Raw genomic sequence first — 18,235 nt, 5'->3', positions numbered from 1 at the left:
ACACACCACAACAGAACAGTGTAGTTAAATGTTAGAACAAAACAATCACCGAGATGGCTCAATCCATGCTCGAACACAGACATGTTCCGAAGAAGTTCTGAGCAGATGTAGTTAACACTGCAGTTTATCTTTTGAATAGGTCCTCATAGACAGTGGCGGTCAAAGGTAAGACTCTGGATGAGGCCTAGTCAGGTCGCAAGCCCAAAATCAGTCACCTAAAGGTTTTTGGCTCCCTTGCCCTTGTTTGGATCCCTGATGTGTCACACATTAAGTCGGATGCCAAAAGTCAGAAACTCATGCTTGTTGGATACAATAATCTTCACAAATCCTACCGCTTGATCGACATTGAGACATCTTGTCTCCTGTACAGTCGTGATGTAGTCTTTGATGAGTAGCAAGGATCAGTCATACATGTTTTTCCTGTTCATGATCCAGCAGACCAACCTATAAAGGCTCATGATTTGGGAGTTAGCATTCCATTAGGTGCACCTGATGGGAGGGCTCCAGTAGCTCCCGTATCTCCGGTTATTCAAGTGATCCTTGTACAGACACCTCCAGTTTCTCCTGCAAGATCACCCCGATTTATAAATGTTTCACCTGAGTTTGATCCAGATTCTTCTGATGACGAACCTAATCACCAAGCATCTCCTGATACTAATGTTGGTCGTTCTCCTCTCCGACCTAAGTGGTGGGCTAAGACACTTGTTGATCTTCGTGATGATGAGTTTATTGATCGGAGAATTGCTCAGAAAAAGAGCAAACCTACAGAGCCCGTTAACTTTGCTCTCATGGCCAACATTCATATGTGTTTGAACCTCAAACATAATCTTAGGCTAAAGGAATTCCAGCGTGGGACCAGGCCATGACATCTAAACACTAGTCTACTAAAGAATAACACCCGGGTTCTTTCTGATCTTTCACCAGAGAAGAAATCCATTTGCTGCAAATGGGTTTACAAAATCAAATACAAATCTGATGGTACTTTGGATAAGTACAAATTTGTTTAGTTGCGAGGGGCTTTTCTCAACGTCAGGGCATTGATTATGAGAAAACTATTGCTCCTACTGCAAAGATGAGCACAATCAGATTAGTCCTAGCCATGGCAGCACAATTTGGCTGGAAGGTCCATCAAATGGACGTCGAGTGTTTTCCTGAATGGTGATCTCCACGAAGAGGTCTACATGACGCAGCCTCCTAGTTTCAAGGTTGTTAATAAAGACCATCAAGTTCTTAGATTAGTAAAAGCTCTCTACGGCTTGAAGCAGGCCCCTCGGGCATGGTACATGAAAATTGATAAGTACCTTAATAATCAAGACTTCTAGAGGAGTTTTTTAGACTCAAATTTGTACATCAAAACTATTGACAGTAACATCATCCTTCTGGTTATTTATGTGGATAATTTGATCATCACTTGCAGTTCGACATCTTTGATTCAAGGAATCAAACTGAATTTATGCCAGTCTTTTGATATGACCGAAATTGGGCTCATGCATTATTGCCTAGGTGTTGAGGTTTGACAGCAGTATTCTAGTGTATTCATCTTTCTGTCCAAATATGCCAGGGCTTTTTTAGACAAATTTTGTATGTAGGATTGCAAGCCTACATCTACAACTATGGAGAAAGGTCTCAAGTTATAAACCAAGTCTGATTGTACTACTACTAGGCCTGATATCAGTTTCATAGTCAGCTATATCTCATGCTTTATGGCAGCTCCCAAGGCTGATCATTGGATGGAAGCAAAGTGTGTGCTTCGTTATCTAAAGGGCACTTCAAATTATGGACTTCTTTACTCTTGAAATTCTAATCCTCGAATCAGTTCACAGATTCAGTTGGGCAGGCTTTGTTGACGATAAAAAGCCAACTTCTGCATATGTGTCCAGTTTGGGATCCGGTGTCGTCACCTGGACCAGTAAGAAGTAGGCAGTTTCTCTCTTCTCTACCAAGTCTGAATACAAAGGAACAGTTAAGGCAGGTTGTGAAGTTGTTTGGCTTCGTTAGATGCTTGGGGATATGCAGATGTCACCAGCAAGACCAACCACTTTGTTTGTTGATAACGAAGGTGTTATCAAGTTAGCACGAAATCTAGTTTTCCATGAAAGAACCATGCATGTGGATGTTCACTTTCACTCCATACTACAAATGGTTGAAGACAAGACAATAGACTTGTAGAATGTTCCTACCAGGGATCAGACTGCAAACATTTTCACCAAGCCTCTTGGTCCTTATAAGTTTGTCAAATTAAGAGGACAGCTTGGTGTTGTGGATAGATTAACCATTAAGAGAGGGTATTACAATAATAGATAAGCTTCTATTATTAGTTAATGGTTATTTGTTTGTAATCTATTGTAAATATTAGAATGTTTATAATATTTAGTTAGCTATAGATAACTGTTAGTTTTCTTTGAGCTAGAATAGAAAGTTTCTATTCTTTACGGTTGTTTCTTAAGGAAGCATCATTACATTCTTTTGTATATATAGACTTCTTGGTCTGTTACATCCCAAATTTTTGACCTAATTTTAAACTTGCTCATAGCCATTGGATTTAACGGATTTTTCTTTCATGATTATGTGAAGTAGGTAGTTATTTATATCCGTTGTATTAATTGTTAATGAAGATGGTCGTTAATCATTAATTGTTATATAATGTTTAGCAGTTGCTTGATTTTGGAATTATGGTTAATAATTTAAAGTCTTTTAAATGTTTAAATGAAAATTATTATGGAATTGTTATTATGGTGGAAGTGTATTCATGGGTGATTGCAAGAGAAGATGAAAGGGGGAAGCATTGCTAAACGGAATCATCGAAATGGGACACTTGCTTAGTCCAGTCAACAGGACTGACAAGTATGACCTTAAACTTATTTGGTAAGGACCTAATGACTTGAACACAAGATACATCTATGGGATGCGCATGAGCCATTAAATAAATAATTTAAGAGACATAAAATAATTGAACTAATATATATCACGTACCTCAAAGGATTTAAAATGATCTTTCACCATATTATTATAATATATATATATATATATGTACGTACATATAGATATAAAAATGAAGTAGTACCGATAAATTATTTTCTTATAATAAAACGATGCCACCTCACTAATATATTTACATGTACATATATAAATATAAATTATAATAATATTCAAATTATAACCTTCCAACTCTTTTTCCATTTTTATTCTTTCCTTGTTTATAAACAATTAAACACTTGGTGTATTAAATTGACAAATATTCTTATGTTACGGAAGCCAAATTGAAGTTGGGAGAAGAAGGCGGACATCTTTTTCAAACACCCGACTGCCTTGTTTGTGCTACATTTTCCAGTAATCATTTCTGCCCCCCATAACACCCGATTATATTCTTCTTGTGTCGATATTTCTGCTATTATCAGTCTGTATCTTCTTCCACGATTTCATGCCCATTCAGACATTCTGCCAGAAATCGTGAGTGTTATTTTGGTTGGAGCTATGATTAGATCTTTGCAAGTAAGGTGTGGTGAAGTAGCTAAGTGTTCAGCAAGACAATATCTTCAATTTGTCCAAGTTATGCGAAACACCAAAACCAATTTTTCCAATTTGATTTCCTTGTATAAAAGGAGTAATAACATTGAATTTTAGAGCAGCAAATTTCAGTATTTATCATGATGATATCTTGTTTGATTTTTCAAATTGAACTTCTTTTTAATTTAGCTTTGTTCATGGCAAGTGATAGCCAAGCAACCATAGTATGGATTCATAAATCATCATGCCAATAGAGATTAGAATTAAACAATAAATTTTGCAATCTTCAAGAATATTTTACTCAGATCACAGAGTGTGATATGTTGAAATATATATTTATATCAATCATGAAACAGTTGAGAACCAATGGGTAGAGCAAATTGCTCTAAGAATCGACACCTGGGATTCATTGGTTGTATAGCCATGGAAAGGTGAAGAGGTGACATGAAATCTGCAAATGACAGAGAATAAAAGTCAGATATAAAGAATTAGAACATATTATTACTTAGCTCATGCTCATCCTAATAATGTAACTTGTTGTCAAATCGAGCGGTGGTGATTGGGTCATTGAACCCATCAGAAATCCTTGGCCAAGGTAGTTTAAAGGCATGTTTGTCATCTATTGATCACTTGATGTCTGTGGTGTTAGTTATGTGGACGTGTCTATTTCATAACTGTGCGAACATTCTAAAGACCAGGATGCTCAGGTGGTTGCACTAAGAACATCCCAAGCCTGATCCCGAGGTAGGGAGGTGTAACATCCCATTTTCCCGGGTCTTAATTAACAACTAACATTCTCAAAGAGTTACAGATATTATTATTTATTTTTCTTATGAAGACAGTTAAATCAGTTTCATTCATAAGAAAGAGATTGACGATTAAAATCAGTTAATCAAAATTTTCTTAACTAAGAACTTAAAACACCATCAATGAAATTACTATAGAAATTAAAGTTCACATACCATGGAATTCGAAATCAAAAATCATAGTAGGGATGCTTCTGCAACCACCCAGGTTAGTCCACAAATACCACTATAACAAAATCATGTAACGACTACCATTCAATATCTCTATATCAAAATCAAATGATGATTACTATTAAATACCACTATATAAAATTAGGGCATCACATACCACTGTAACCATTAGGGCATCAAATACCATTGGATCTTTTAGGGCTTCAGATACCACTGTATCAATTAGGGCTTCAATTACTGCTGGACCATTTAGGGCATCAAAAAAAATTGTATCGATTAGGACTTCAAATACCACTGTATCAATTAGGGCTTCAGATACCACTGTATCATTTATTTCCTTCCAATTGCTTAACTGTGGCAAATACTCAAGATTAGAAGCTATGCTCATATTCGATCTTCATAAAAAATGTAAAACAATTCATAAATCTCTCACATCTAGGTGTAAAATAACTGTAGCAACGAAATAACTTCATTAATCTTACCTTCTCATATATAAAAGTGATAATACTCGTTTTCGATAAACAATTGAATGCATAGCTTATCTTTGTCTGACGTACGTTCGACATCTTGGGGAGAGGTGAAACATTGCTAGGGGCTTAACCACCCAACCTCGAACCTCAACTTTATCCCCACAAAATCTCTAATGAGAAAGGCCCTCCCTACCCGGAATAGACGGGGATCATCTTGTCATCCACTGAGCATCCTGGTATCTGACCACACCTCTCGACTTGACAGCAGGAGATTACAATAACGGGATCATGCTGTTGGAAATATTCAAGACTATGCTAGGTTACTGAGAGGGGAGGGTGAATCAGTAACCTTTAAAACTTTATCAAATTCAAATCTTAATTGCAATAATCCAATTACTATTTAATTCATCATATCAGATCCAACTGCATGTATGAGAAACTAAAAACATAAAACATTCATAACACTTGAACACAATAATTTGGTGACCCAGAAACCTTCCAAATAGAAAGTAAAACTGGGGTGGGGATGATACCCACAAAACTTCAATACTGCAGCATAAAGTTGGTATGTTAAAGCTTACAATGATCACTTCTGATGATCTGCCCTGTTAGGAGCAATTAAGACTACTAGATCCACCTTGTTGGAGGTTTTACAAACTACAATAAAGTATGCACTCGGTAAAGAGATTTGAGAAAAGACTGTTAAGTCTACCTTGTTAAAGGATTTGGACTAGTTCACCTGTTAGGATGAAACAATAGATCTCTGACTTAAAATTGATTTGCTGATAGAGATTCCTTGAAGTACTGATCACCTTTATGTGATAGATATGACTCTACTGCTCCTTTTCTGATATGGCCTTACAATACACTTTGTTTGTTGCTGGTTCACATTCGCATGCTTCTTTTTCACATTATTATCACTACTCTTGAATATGATACAATGCATTACATATATGCCAATCCAATTTACATAATTACAAAGTCGGCCATCATACAAGTTAACACCAATATTACAAAGTCGGCCCATATGTAGATACTCAAGTTCTGAAGACTGACTTGGTGAAGTTCTGATACTTGGCATCCATTGTCATTACTCGGCATCATCATGCACTCGCTAGCAGAAACTCGGTCCATACTAATCACTTCAATGCAGTCTTCAACTCAGTCTGCACTAGTGACTTGGTAGATACTATGTAACTCGGTATAAACAAAATTACATGTTTACCATGACTGCACTCGGTAAACACTAATCATCATATAGCTCGGTTAACACTAACTTCGCTTTACATGAATTACTAGCTCGGTAGAAACTGTAAAGCTTGGTAACCACTGAAGTGCTCGGGTTGAACTGCTGAACTTCACGCTGACTGAATTCACTCGGTAACCACTAAAATGCTCGGTAGGAACTGTAGTGCTCGGTGGCTACTGAAATACATGGCAAACATTGTAGACTGTTCAATGAGCTCGGTAGCCATACAAAATCTGAATAAGTGTTGTCACTAATAACAAACTTGACTAGATGTCAACACATGCATGAGTTATTAAATAATTACTATTCTAGATTTAATGTATAGTATCTGACTTTCATTTTCTAAGTTGCTGCAAACTCCATCTCACCTCCTCACCCTCATCCATGGCTATAAAGCTGGTGAATCCTAGGTGTTCGAATCTCAGAGCATTTGGCTTGTTTGCTTATTCCCAACAAATTCGTGAATAACATATATGTTCTAGCTTATAACAATTTGTGATTTGAAAAAGATATTCTTAAAGATTTCAGAATTTATTGTTTAATTAATTTAATCATATATGATTTCTCCTTTGCGTTCTTGCAAATTCATTCCAACTCTTCACCTTTTCATTCCTTCATTGCCAGTGAATCCTAGGTGATAGAGAATCTACAAGTATTCTAATCTTGTTTGAAGATTATGATTGCATGGCTTTTGATGTTGGTTCATATAATCGTTTAAATTGCTATAGCTACTATTCAAATTCGTAAATGATATATCAATTTGCAGAGGTAATAATGAGAAGATCCCAGTGACTCTATGGGATTGCATGAGATTAACAGCAAGGTACTTGTCTTACAACAAAGTATAACTGGTTGTATTTGGACCTCTACTCAGAAAAGAAGATTTATAATAAATGCATGTGTTATCTTATTCACAGTCCTAGCAGTGCATATTCGGCTATGGTCGAGCATTCAAATCAAGAAAAGATGTTATGTATATGAAAAACATATTTGCATTATACTCAACTCTATCAAAATGTAGCCGACAGCAAATCAAGAAATGGAGAAATATGAAACACAAATGCATAGGTCATATTCTTGTAGCTGACTACAGTCGGATATAGGCTCAGCAAGAAGGAATTCTTATGAATTATGTTGCATTAAATCTTGACCAGTGTTTGTGATTGCAGACAGTATGGACGTGGCTCCTCCCGTCCTTGGTCGAAATCCCTGATGGCAAGTTGTTTCACCAGCTAACTCTAAGACTTGGGTTGCGGTATGCAAGCATTGGTGGAGCAAGAAAGAGATAGAAAGATACGGGGTGCAGACAAAATGAAAATTCGACTGAGAAAGAGTCTCACGGCTTAGAAGGAAAACGTAGCAAGCCTGGAAAATGTTGATGGTAACGCTCATCATAAGGCAAGGTAGACGAAAAAATATATAGAAAAAGTGTCGGATTTCGTTCATGGCTAAAAACAAAAGGAAGGTCGTACCTCCTTGGCTTCCACCGATTATGAAAACATATGCCATTTTGATTTACCAAATAAATCGATTATGAAAGAGAGGAAAGAAGAATTAAATAAAGAGAAGTTGAAAAGATTATAGTCAATTTCCAAGCATTAAATCGATTATAAACAAGGACAAAATAAAAGAATGGGAAAGAAAATTCGATTATTATTATAATTCGAATATTATTAAAATTCAAACGTTATTATATCTTGAATATTATTATTCATATAAGCACATGTAAATATATTAATGAGGTGACAACACTTAATTAAATTATTATAATATAATGGTGTCATTTCATTTTTACATCTATATGCATGTATATAGATATATCTAATATAATAATATGATGAAAGATCATGTTAAATCCTTAAGGTACGTTTTATAATTCAATTATTTTAATTAAATTATTTATCTAAATAGCTCATGCGGGTCCCAGAGATGTATCTTGTTTCAGGTTGCTAAGTCCTTAACCCATTTGCCCAATGATGGCAATGCTCCTGCCCAATTCTTTTCTGACAATGCTTCCACCCCTTCGACATGCTTCCTACAAGGGAATTCTCCGCAGTTAAATCATCATAATAAATTATTTAATTATAAATAATCACAATAGCTAACCATCTTCTCAATTCCATGAATTTGTGATACATAATCATCTAGCATATTATCTTCACATGAAATTATAACGACTAACCTTCTTACCATTTTCGCAAGATTATAACAAATTAAACTGTCAACTGACTTCACGTGAACCTCAATGGCTATATTTTAAATTAAGTCAAAGATTGGGATGTAACAGGAGGGTCTTTTTAATTCAATAGATTGTGTGGGGATAAGTATGGTCTGAGGTTGGGAGGTAAAACCTATGTCAATGCTTCTCCTTTGATCAAAAGTCGAGGCTTGCACAACCAGCTAAAGACCCTCCGGAAGATACTAGTATGTTTCTTTTCTTCTTTTCTTGATAAGCATTTACTTACTTGTATGTACAAAAGATAGTTAATCGATAACTTAGTTATTTCAGTTGATCATTAATATAGATATTTTCAGTTAATCGTTAATCAAGTTATTTCAGATGATCATGAATACACTTATTTTCAGTTAATCGTTAAACTAGATATTTTCAGATGATCTTTAATATGGTTATGGTTATTTTCAGTTGATTGTTTAAACAGTTAATGTCATATCAAAAGGGATTTCAATTATCTATTCAATGAATGTTGGAAAATTTTTATATAGATTGTCTTTGTTTTTGTTATGAAAACCGTTTGTTACATGGTCTTTGTTAATAACAAGCATGTATTTTACCAATTACTTCATAACAAGTAATGAATGATTATGATATGTTATGAATCAGTGCCATTATTAGTGTTCAATTGATGAGGCATGTCTCATGGAGGGACAAAATATATCAAGAGCATTCTTAGCATGGATCTATGTGATCCCTGAGACCTAATAATGGTTTTGCTTGCTTGAAAACTCTATGCTTGATAAAATGGGACTCATGTTTGTGGTCAAAATTTGGAAATAGTCCTCGAGCTATGGAAAGTGTATCTTTCAAAGACAACGCTGCCATCTATATGGAAAGTGTATCCGAACCATATTTTAAAGTTTAATCTAAGATGAGCCCATCCGAGAGATTTCCTGCTTCTTCCTCTGGTCCATTGTTGATTTGTGAGCTATCTAATGTTTGAGTCATCAACAGTAGTATGTAAAAATCATACTGGCAAAATTTAAGTTTTCTACTAAATTTTTTCCTCAGCCACCTGTGTATTCCAATCCTTACAATCTTCTGATTCAATAAGACCTGCATTCTATCCAAGACAATCGTCTCTTCCGAAGAATTGGCATATCTTTTCTCAACAATTGTTTTTACTATTAAGATAATATCTTATTCTTTCTATAATAGTCAACTACTTGTCTGTAGTCCGTCTTTCAGTCTAGATAGGAATGTTTCCTATCCCGTCTCTTTTTTCTTCAGTCCAGATAGGAATGTTTCCTATCCTGTCTCTAGTTTTGTTTCTAATTCTGTCTTCAGTCTACGTTGTTTCTTTTAGAAACAACGTCCTTGTAATTCTTTATAAGGAACACATTTGTTCCTCTGTTAATGAATTAATCATCCGGAAATCCGTTAATCTGCCAACTCTTCTTGAATCTTGTAACATGGTATCAGAGCCTAGTTCTTGAACTTTTTGAAAAATTTATAATTTCATTTGAAATTATTTGCTCAAATTTTTCGAAATCCAGCTAGGTCTCTTTTTTGAAAATCGTGGGAAGATTTTTTTGTTTTTGCAAGGTCTGCAAATTGAGGGAAATCGTGGACGATTTCATCTGCAACTCGCAATTTTCTTTTTCCTACTCGTGTTTTTTGAACTCGCGTTTGTGGCTGAGGAACTCTCGTTTTTTTTGTGCTAAAAAAAAATGACGAGTTTTATGATTTCAGCTCAGTTAGAGATGGCTTGCGTATTCAAGTCCGCAGTTTTTAAGGGCAAAAGCAAAACCGAGACCCTCTGCCAGTGAAAGACGAGAGCAATAATTAAAAAAACGTATTTTTTTTTGCAGACGGTTTTCTGCATTCGGCTCTGCAAACTCACGCCGTTTTTTGGTGTTTGTTCAGCACGCTCTAGCCCCATTTGTCCATGCACATTGATCCTTGAAGAAAAATCTGCCATTTTTATCAAGAAATCTGAAGTTTTTTTTCAAGCTTTTTTCAGCCAGGGCCTTTTTTTTCGAAACCCTAATTTTTGGGGTCGAAAAAATATTTTGTTTGCAGATTCTTGGTGGGTTTTTCGAGAGCTCAACTGGGTTGTCGTCCATTTTTTCTAGGTGCCTCGATTTTTGTGCCTCGATTTTCAAGCCAGTGGATCTAGAAAACGACAGCAAATTCCTTCTAGGTTTTTCGAGCTCTCTTCTGGGTCATTCTCTAATTCTTCTGGGTCTTTCGTATTTTTGCCTCGAAGAACGTGCCTTCATAGATTTTCACAGTTTTCATTGAAAAACGTGCCATGGCATCTCTGACAAATATTCTGCTCGAACATAATTCCAAATTCAATGGTCACAATTATGGAACCTGGAAGCAGCGCATCATCGCAATCTTCGAATATCGCAACACCACTCAACTTGTTTCAGGTGTTACACAGCGTCCGACTTCTCCGAGTCCTGATCAAGATACATGGGATCTGAACAATCGAGACGCAGTAATGCTTCTCAAACTATCCGTAGCTGATGACCAGCTTTCTCAGATTCCATCCGGCAACACAGCTGCCAAAATCTGGACACATCTAAAAGGTCTTCATGAGACTTCCGACAAGAGCAGAGCCTTCTTTCTGAAAAACTCTGTTTAATATTGTCATGGATGAGCGCACCTCGCTCCAGGCACACCTGAATCGGATTCAGGAAATCCGTGATCAATTACTTGCCATCGGTCACAAGATGGAGGAAGAGGATATTGTGGTAATCACTCTTCGGAGTTTACCAAAATCCTATGAACATTTTATCGAGACTCTCAACATCACATCTACTGGTGTTGATCTAAAGTTCACTGATCTCTGCACCCTGCTGCTGCAGCAAGATCGGTGGAAACAACAATTTGGTAGCAGCTCCAGTTCCACCTCCACTGAGAAAGCCTTTGCTGCAAAATCCTTTCAACAGAACATTGGCAACCATCAGTCTTCTCAGCCTTCCCAACATCAACCTTCTGCTCAATCCTTGGATGGCTCTACGAAGCAAAATGTACAGTGTAATTACTGTCACAAGTTCGGCCATATGAAATTCGAGTGCCGGAAACGTTTGGCTGCCCAAGCAAGGCAAAATGCTTCCCAGCCAACAGCACAAGTTGTTAAGTTTCCTGATCAAGGCGAAGCTGCATTCTTCGCCTTCTAAATCTGTTTCTGTTTTTTATGGGTTTGTTGATTTTCTCCTCAAAAATCATTTCAAGTTGTCTGTAATACGCAAGGTTGCGTGAGATTCTGGGTTTTACCGTTTTTTCCACAAAAACGAAGTTTTGTAATTGCAACTTATTTTGGGTCATAGCACTCTTCTGGCAAAGCTTCTTGGTTTCAGCATTCTGTAGATCCAGGGAGGGTCTCAGTTATCACAGAATGTTCTGACATCCGTACGTTGACCATTAAGGGAGGGTATTAAGATAATATCTTATACTTTCTATAATAGTCAACTACTTGTCTGTAGTCCGTCTTTCAGTCTAGATAGGAATGTTTCCTATTCCGTCTCTTTTTCCTTCAGTCCAGATAGGAATGTTTCCTATCCTGTCTCTAGTTTTGTTTCTAATTCCGTCTTCAGTCTACGTTGTTCCTTTTAGAAACAACGTCCTTGTAATTCTTTATAAGGAACACATTTGTTCCTCTATTAATGAATTAATCATCCGGAAATCCGTTAATCTACCAACTCTTCTTGAATCTTGTAACATTTACTATGTTAATTCTATCTAATAAAATGATGTCTGAAAAGTATATTGTTTGTCTCTCTAAATGACCAAACATTTGCAAATAGAGGACTCAGTTGAAATGAAGAGATGGCAAGGGCGATAGCCTTGTTCCAAGGAACAATTTGTTTGGTTGTTATAAAAAGAGCCTCGAAAGAAATTATATGACTGTTGAAGTAATTATATTATGTTTCTGCAATGTTCATTTAGATAGGATCTTTCTATTTCCTAGTTAGTTCTTTTTTAGAATGTTTTTTTTAAGTCTTCTGTTTCTGTTTTAGAAACTTTGCACGTAATCTCTATTTATGGAGCTTGCATGTCCTTTGCAATTATTGAATATCCATCGATTACAATTTCATGTTACCAAAGCCCAAAGGTTAGCATTTTGACGAATTTTAAAAATTCATAGTCGCAATGCTCAGAATTTGTTTTCGGAAGTTTTTTAATTAATTTTACAGAAAAAAGCAAGGTATACCTAATGATTTCTTCAAAATTTATATAAGATTTTTTACCCATTTTTTATAAAATCATTTTTTTCTGATAAAACTAAAATAAAGGTTTTCTGAATTCACATTTTCTCAAATTGAGGGTTTCGGAAGGAGTTTTTGATTTTTCTGAAAGTCAAGGTTTTTTTGAAGAATTTTAGTAATTTATTCTGAAAATCATGTGAAGTTTTTTGTTCGAGAGGATTTTTTACTGTGCAATTGACAGATTTTAGCAATTTATTCTGACAATCATGTGAAGTTTTTTTGTTCAAGAGATTTTTTTACTGTGCAATTGAAGTTTATTTCTGTGAAGGCAATGTCTAGGATTTATGTTCACTTGTGCCCTGCTACATTTTCTTTTTACCGTACAAAGGCTGGTCAAGGGAATGGGTTCTTTGTACTTGCATCCGCATCAAGGGCTTTTTGATCAATTTTTTGCTTCAATGAAAATCAATTTTTTCTAAAGCGGGGTTTTTAATCAGTTTTATGCTCCAACAAAAATTGTAGCCTCTTACTGCTTTTTGGCAATTTTTCAAGAACAAAAATCAAGGTTTCTGCAAATTTCTTTTTAGATCTGCAAGGTACTTTTTTGCAATTTTTTTAATCAGAAACCATGGTTTTTTTAATTGGTGCAAACAAATGTTTTTTGATTGTACAATGTACTTTTTCAGTGCTGCAGACTGCACAACAATGGTTTTCATGACCAATGGAAGGTTTTGCACTTTTTTGCCCCAAAAAATCGTAATTTCCCTGATCTAAGAAGGTTTTGCTCAAACTTTCCTAAAAGTCATGGTTTTCTTTGTCGTGGGATTGTTGGTTTTTAACAATTTTTTGAAGATTGTGGGTTTTTATCATTTTCAAAACGAAGTTTTTGACAATTGTTAAACAGAAACATGGCTTTCCATCCTCGACAAAATGTTCTGACATTTCTTTTTACATAAATCATGGTTCCTTGCAATTTCTTTTGGGTTGCACCTAGGGTTTCTAGGTTGAACAATGTTCCTGCAAACATACTGGAATTTTTTTTAAGTTTAATCTCAGAATTGCATCGAGGGTTTGATAATTTTTCCAAAAACTCATGTTGCTGTTCTAATCGTGGTTTCTGAGTTTTATTTTTCCTTTTTTTAATCAATAACAATTGAGGTTTTTTAGAAGTTGATCTTGTTGTCTCTTATAAGGGAGGACTAGATTTGTTACCCTGCATCATCTTGGAAGCAATATGGTAAATTTGGTCATATCCATAAGTTCTGCAGCACCAAGCAGGACCTCAACAGTAGGCTCATGTTACAGACCACTTTGAAGAGAAACAGGCAGCCTTGTACGCACTCATGGTCAGACAACCTGCAAATTATGTCAATCTTCTATAGGGTAGTTAGTAGAATGACCATTAAGGGAAGGTGTTAACTAATTATGTAATGTTTCTATAATGGTCATTCAGTTAGGATCTTTGCATTTCATCGTTAGTTCCTATTTAGAATGTTTACTAGTTTTAGTCTTTTGTTTCATATTTAAAAAAGTTTATTTTAACCTTTATTAAGCTTAATTGATCATTATTTCAGTGACATGCTAATTATAATTCACGCTTCTCAGCTACATAAATATATTTACATAAAACAATAGTGTTTTTGTACTAAGAAACCCAAACCCCATTTCAATATTTCTCTATTCTGGCGAACCAAGTTCTCAAACCTGAACCCTAAATTGCAACTCAACATTTAAGCCAAGGCTCAAAACTCAAGTTGAAAAGGCTTGGATTCAATGAAATTGGTTGGGATATGTCTTTTTCCAAGGATATTACTTTCTCTATAAAGGATTATAGAAGATTACTCCTGAAGCATGTTTGAAAGGCTGACCAAGTAGTAGTTTCTCATTCTTGATTACTTGCTGTTGCATAGGTACGTTATCTTAATAATGTACTTAAAATGAAAAATAGAAAAATCGTGTCTCTTTGCAGGCTTTCTATCCCTACCACTTCCGATTTTCCACCCTTTTAAGTTTTTCCAAGGCATTTAGAAAACTCTTTACATCCTTCAAGAAATTCTGGAATATGTCGTTTCTTCATAAGTCTGAGCCAAAGTGGCTTAAACGTTTAATTTATATGGATTTTAGTCCAACTTTTAAAACGGGCTGATATTTATATCAGGATTCAGCTGTTGCATTAATCAGTTGCACACGAAAAAGTAATATGGCTCTGATACCAATTCTTATACATAAGAGCTTGGAATAGGTTTACTCCGCATCGAAAATTAAATTGTACATCCAAAGATTTTTACGAGATAACATGTGTGAATGGATGTGTATTTTACATGAAACGTGACTGTCCTTGACAAAAGTTCTTAGTGTGATTGAATATAGTTTACATTTTAATTGAAATGCTTATTCAAATTTACAAATATTCATTGAGCATATCAAACAAAGAATCCTTGGCCGAATTTTACGTAGCAGTACAACATTTTCAAAGCAAAACACATTCTATTAGTATTTTTCGGCGTATCGAGTGAAGATTGCTAAGAGGAATGAATCCCCTATACCAAGCTCATTCTTAGCCTAGCCCACGAATAACATTATCAGCTTACTTCAAAAACAAAAATCAGCGAGACTAACATTTTTTATTTTATTCCCAATGAAAACGAACATGATAGGGTACCAAGAGAGAGCGCACGAGAACTCCGAGAGCTGACGCTTAGCTGAGTGACCAGTTTTGCAGATGCAACCGCATTGTGCAGGGGAATCATTGTTTCTGCAAATCTTCGCCTGGTCGTATTTCCGCTGCCATTTTCGAACAGATTTTTCGTTCTACGGGCAGCCCTGGTTGTTTGAGATGCAGCAGCAGAAGAATTTCTGAATGAGTTAAATGCAGACCTTGCATGCCTTGAAAACGAAAATGCTCCGCGACGGGACGCCATTGACGACACTTAACTAGGGTTTAAAGGGTTTTATGCATCCAGTCTCTAAAATGTGTGTTGCAATGTCTTCGGTAGATAAAGAAGCTCAGAAGTTTTAGTGGGTTCTATATCAACGTACATTCCATAGTCATTTTTCGAAAAATAAAGATATCGATCTGAATTTTGACTTAGCAATAGAAGTGTGATAGTAAAACCACATGAAGCATGAAATGATTTATATTAGCAGTTGCAAAATAACAATGAGCGGATAAATCTTATTTTAAATTACAATTTTAAAAAATTAGTATTTGCATCTAAGTACAATGTTAATTATGATAATAATATATATCTTAACTAAAACAATCATAGTTTCTAATTAGATTAAATTTGTTTTTCCAATTTCATTTTAGATGTGATAAGCAATGTATAATTTGTTCAAAATTGAATAATATACATATTATCTTTTAATTGTAGTTAAATCTATTTTCTTTTAATTGATGGCAAATGCTTATAAAAAAATAAGTTATAAGTAATGAAATTTGTTGATATTACAAGTCTCTTTGGCCCAAAGATTGAAAGAAGTATAAAGTGTTGTCATTGATGGTCAATGTCTTTGATTGGCAAACTACTTGACAATCGGTTGAAAGAAGGAGAAAAAGAAAGAAGTTGATGATTACCTGTCAATGAGCAAATCGGTATACACTATGGCATGCCTATGTCAACGCATATAGTTGAACATTAAGGATAGTTGATCCAAGTCACCAACAGAATGAGTCACCATGTATGTGACAATAGTTAATAGCAAAATGGCAAAGGTAGGCAAGGACGAAGGCCACCATTGGTTCACACAAGGACTAGCAGGGCTACTAGTCTAGGCCCTAGGCATAGGGGTCATAGGTTTCCTGTGAACAAACCAGACATGAAATTCAAAATTTGAATTTGAAAATGAGCAAGATAAATTTATTATGCATAATTGTGCCCTAACAACATTAAATGTATAAGCAGTTAAAGGGAATGTATTGTTTTTGGTTGGTTGGAGAGATTGGTTGTCACGAGGCTGAGAAAAAAGAAAGAGAGAAGTGTGTGTAGAAGACCATACACAATTGAGACCAAAAAGGAGAGAAGTTGCTGAGTCAGAGAGTGCAACTACAGCCAACCAAGGGAAGAGGTGAGACAAAGAGGACTCATCAGATGAATGAGAAGATTAGTGCATTTTTTAGGATATGAAGTGGATATCTACATGACAAGACAGTCTCACATCTAAGGTCTAAATACAGTAGTATGCTTTCTTACCATTGCATCTAGTTGTAGCTCTCAATAGGACAAGCTTCATTAGCAAGCTTATTGTTAAATCCTCTAACTATGCATCTCTCATAAGGAGATTTGTAAATCCTCTAACAAGGTAGCTTTCATAGGCTTTTGTAATCTAGACAGGTTATAGGTAATCCTAACAGGACGTGATTCCAATGGAAGCATTTGTAACTCCTAACAGGGTAACCCTTTAAATGCATTATAAGGGCTAGTGAGTATATTATCCCCACTGTGGTTTTTTAACCAAGGGTTTCAACATACAAAAATATCTTTGTTGACTTGATGAATGTTTTTTTTGTGTTTGAACTTAGTTGCTTTTACCTTACTGCATTTGTCCTGGCTTTAGCTATTAAATGGGTTACATTAAAGATAGTCAAAGTAGTTAGAAGAATAATAAGTTTTAAAGAAGGTACTAATTTACCTCCCCTCTCAGTACTAATTATGGCCAACAATTGGTATAAGAGCACAGATCCTTGTTGCAACAAGTCTAACAATTTGTGGGAAGATCCAATGGCATCGCTAAGAAGACAATTGGAAGAAAGCCTTGGACATGATCAAAGACCTAAAGGTAAAACCCATGAAGTCCTTGACCAAGAGATAGAAGTTGTGAAAAAGCTCAACGAAAGTCAAGAGTTCATTCAACATCTTAGGAACGTAGTGTTTTGGAGGAGTCAGAAGAAGTCATCTTTGACTTGATGACTAAGAATGGTCAGCTAAAGGGAACCATCACTCAGCTGAACAAAGAGAAAGAAGACCTAACTAGAGAGGTTGATATAGGTTGAAATGAAATTTTCTACCATCACAACAAAGGTCCAAGCTGAAGTAGTAGCAAGGAGAAAGGATCGACTGAAGATAGAGGAGTGCAACCATCCCAATATGGAGCAGTTTGTGGAATTGACGTAGTAAGTAGTCAAGATCATTAAAGAGCTGAGGCACAAATGAGTGAAATATAAAGCTAAGGATATTTAGTGAGAGATTTGAGAAAAGTGATGAGCAATTGAAGGCTCAAAGGAGAAATAAGAGCACAATCGTTCTTGGTTACTTGAGGTGACAACAAGACTAAAGAGGGAGAGACTTCTGGAGAAAAAAACCTAAACAATAGTAGATCAAGAAGCATGTCTCCAAAAGGTTAGGGTACTATTAAACCCCCTTGTCATTTCTATGGTAAGAAAGGGCACACATCTAGTGCATGTTGGTTTGAGAAGATTACACATGTTTAGTAGTGCACCTATGAAGGGTACTGCAATAATTGCCACCTCTATGGCCATACTACACAATAATGTATTTCTCATTTTAAGGAGAAAATAATAGATGGGCATTTCTATTATTACAACAAGTATGGGCATAGAGCATAAGACTGCAAAATAAGAGCCAGAGACAATCAAAAATCTCCCAAGGCAATGTCATTGGAAGGGACAAATTCTC

At 35.7% G+C, this 18,235-nt stretch overlaps 1 protein-coding gene across 7 annotated transcripts in view; it reads right to left on the bottom strand.

Annotated features, from left to right (window-relative positions):
- Positions 1–15,720, bottom strand: part of LOC149564282 (uncharacterized) — a 71,764-nt gene extending 56,044 nt beyond the window's left edge. The window contains exon 1 of one of the 7 annotated variants that reach the window (XM_089827331.1): positions 15,250–15,720. In XM_089827331.1, the coding sequence (XP_089683457.1) occupies positions 15,250–15,520 (271 nt within the window). In that variant the 5' untranslated portion in view covers positions 15,521–15,720. The remainder of the gene's footprint in view (positions 1–15,249) is intronic. The other 6 variants (XM_089827332.1, XM_089827333.1, XM_089827335.1 and 3 more) reach the window with 6 other exon arrangements.
- Positions 15,721–18,235: the final 2,515 nt, after the last annotated feature.

The sequence above is a fragment of the Cupressus sempervirens genome, chromosome 4, assembly GCF_028749045.1.
Source record: "Cupressus sempervirens isolate cs-2001-9-10 chromosome 4, ASM2874904v1, whole genome shotgun sequence".
In the NCBI taxonomy this organism is placed as follows: Eukaryota; Viridiplantae; Streptophyta; class Pinopsida; order Cupressales; family Cupressaceae; genus Cupressus; species Cupressus sempervirens.
This window is presented reverse-complemented; position numbering and strand designations above follow the sequence as displayed.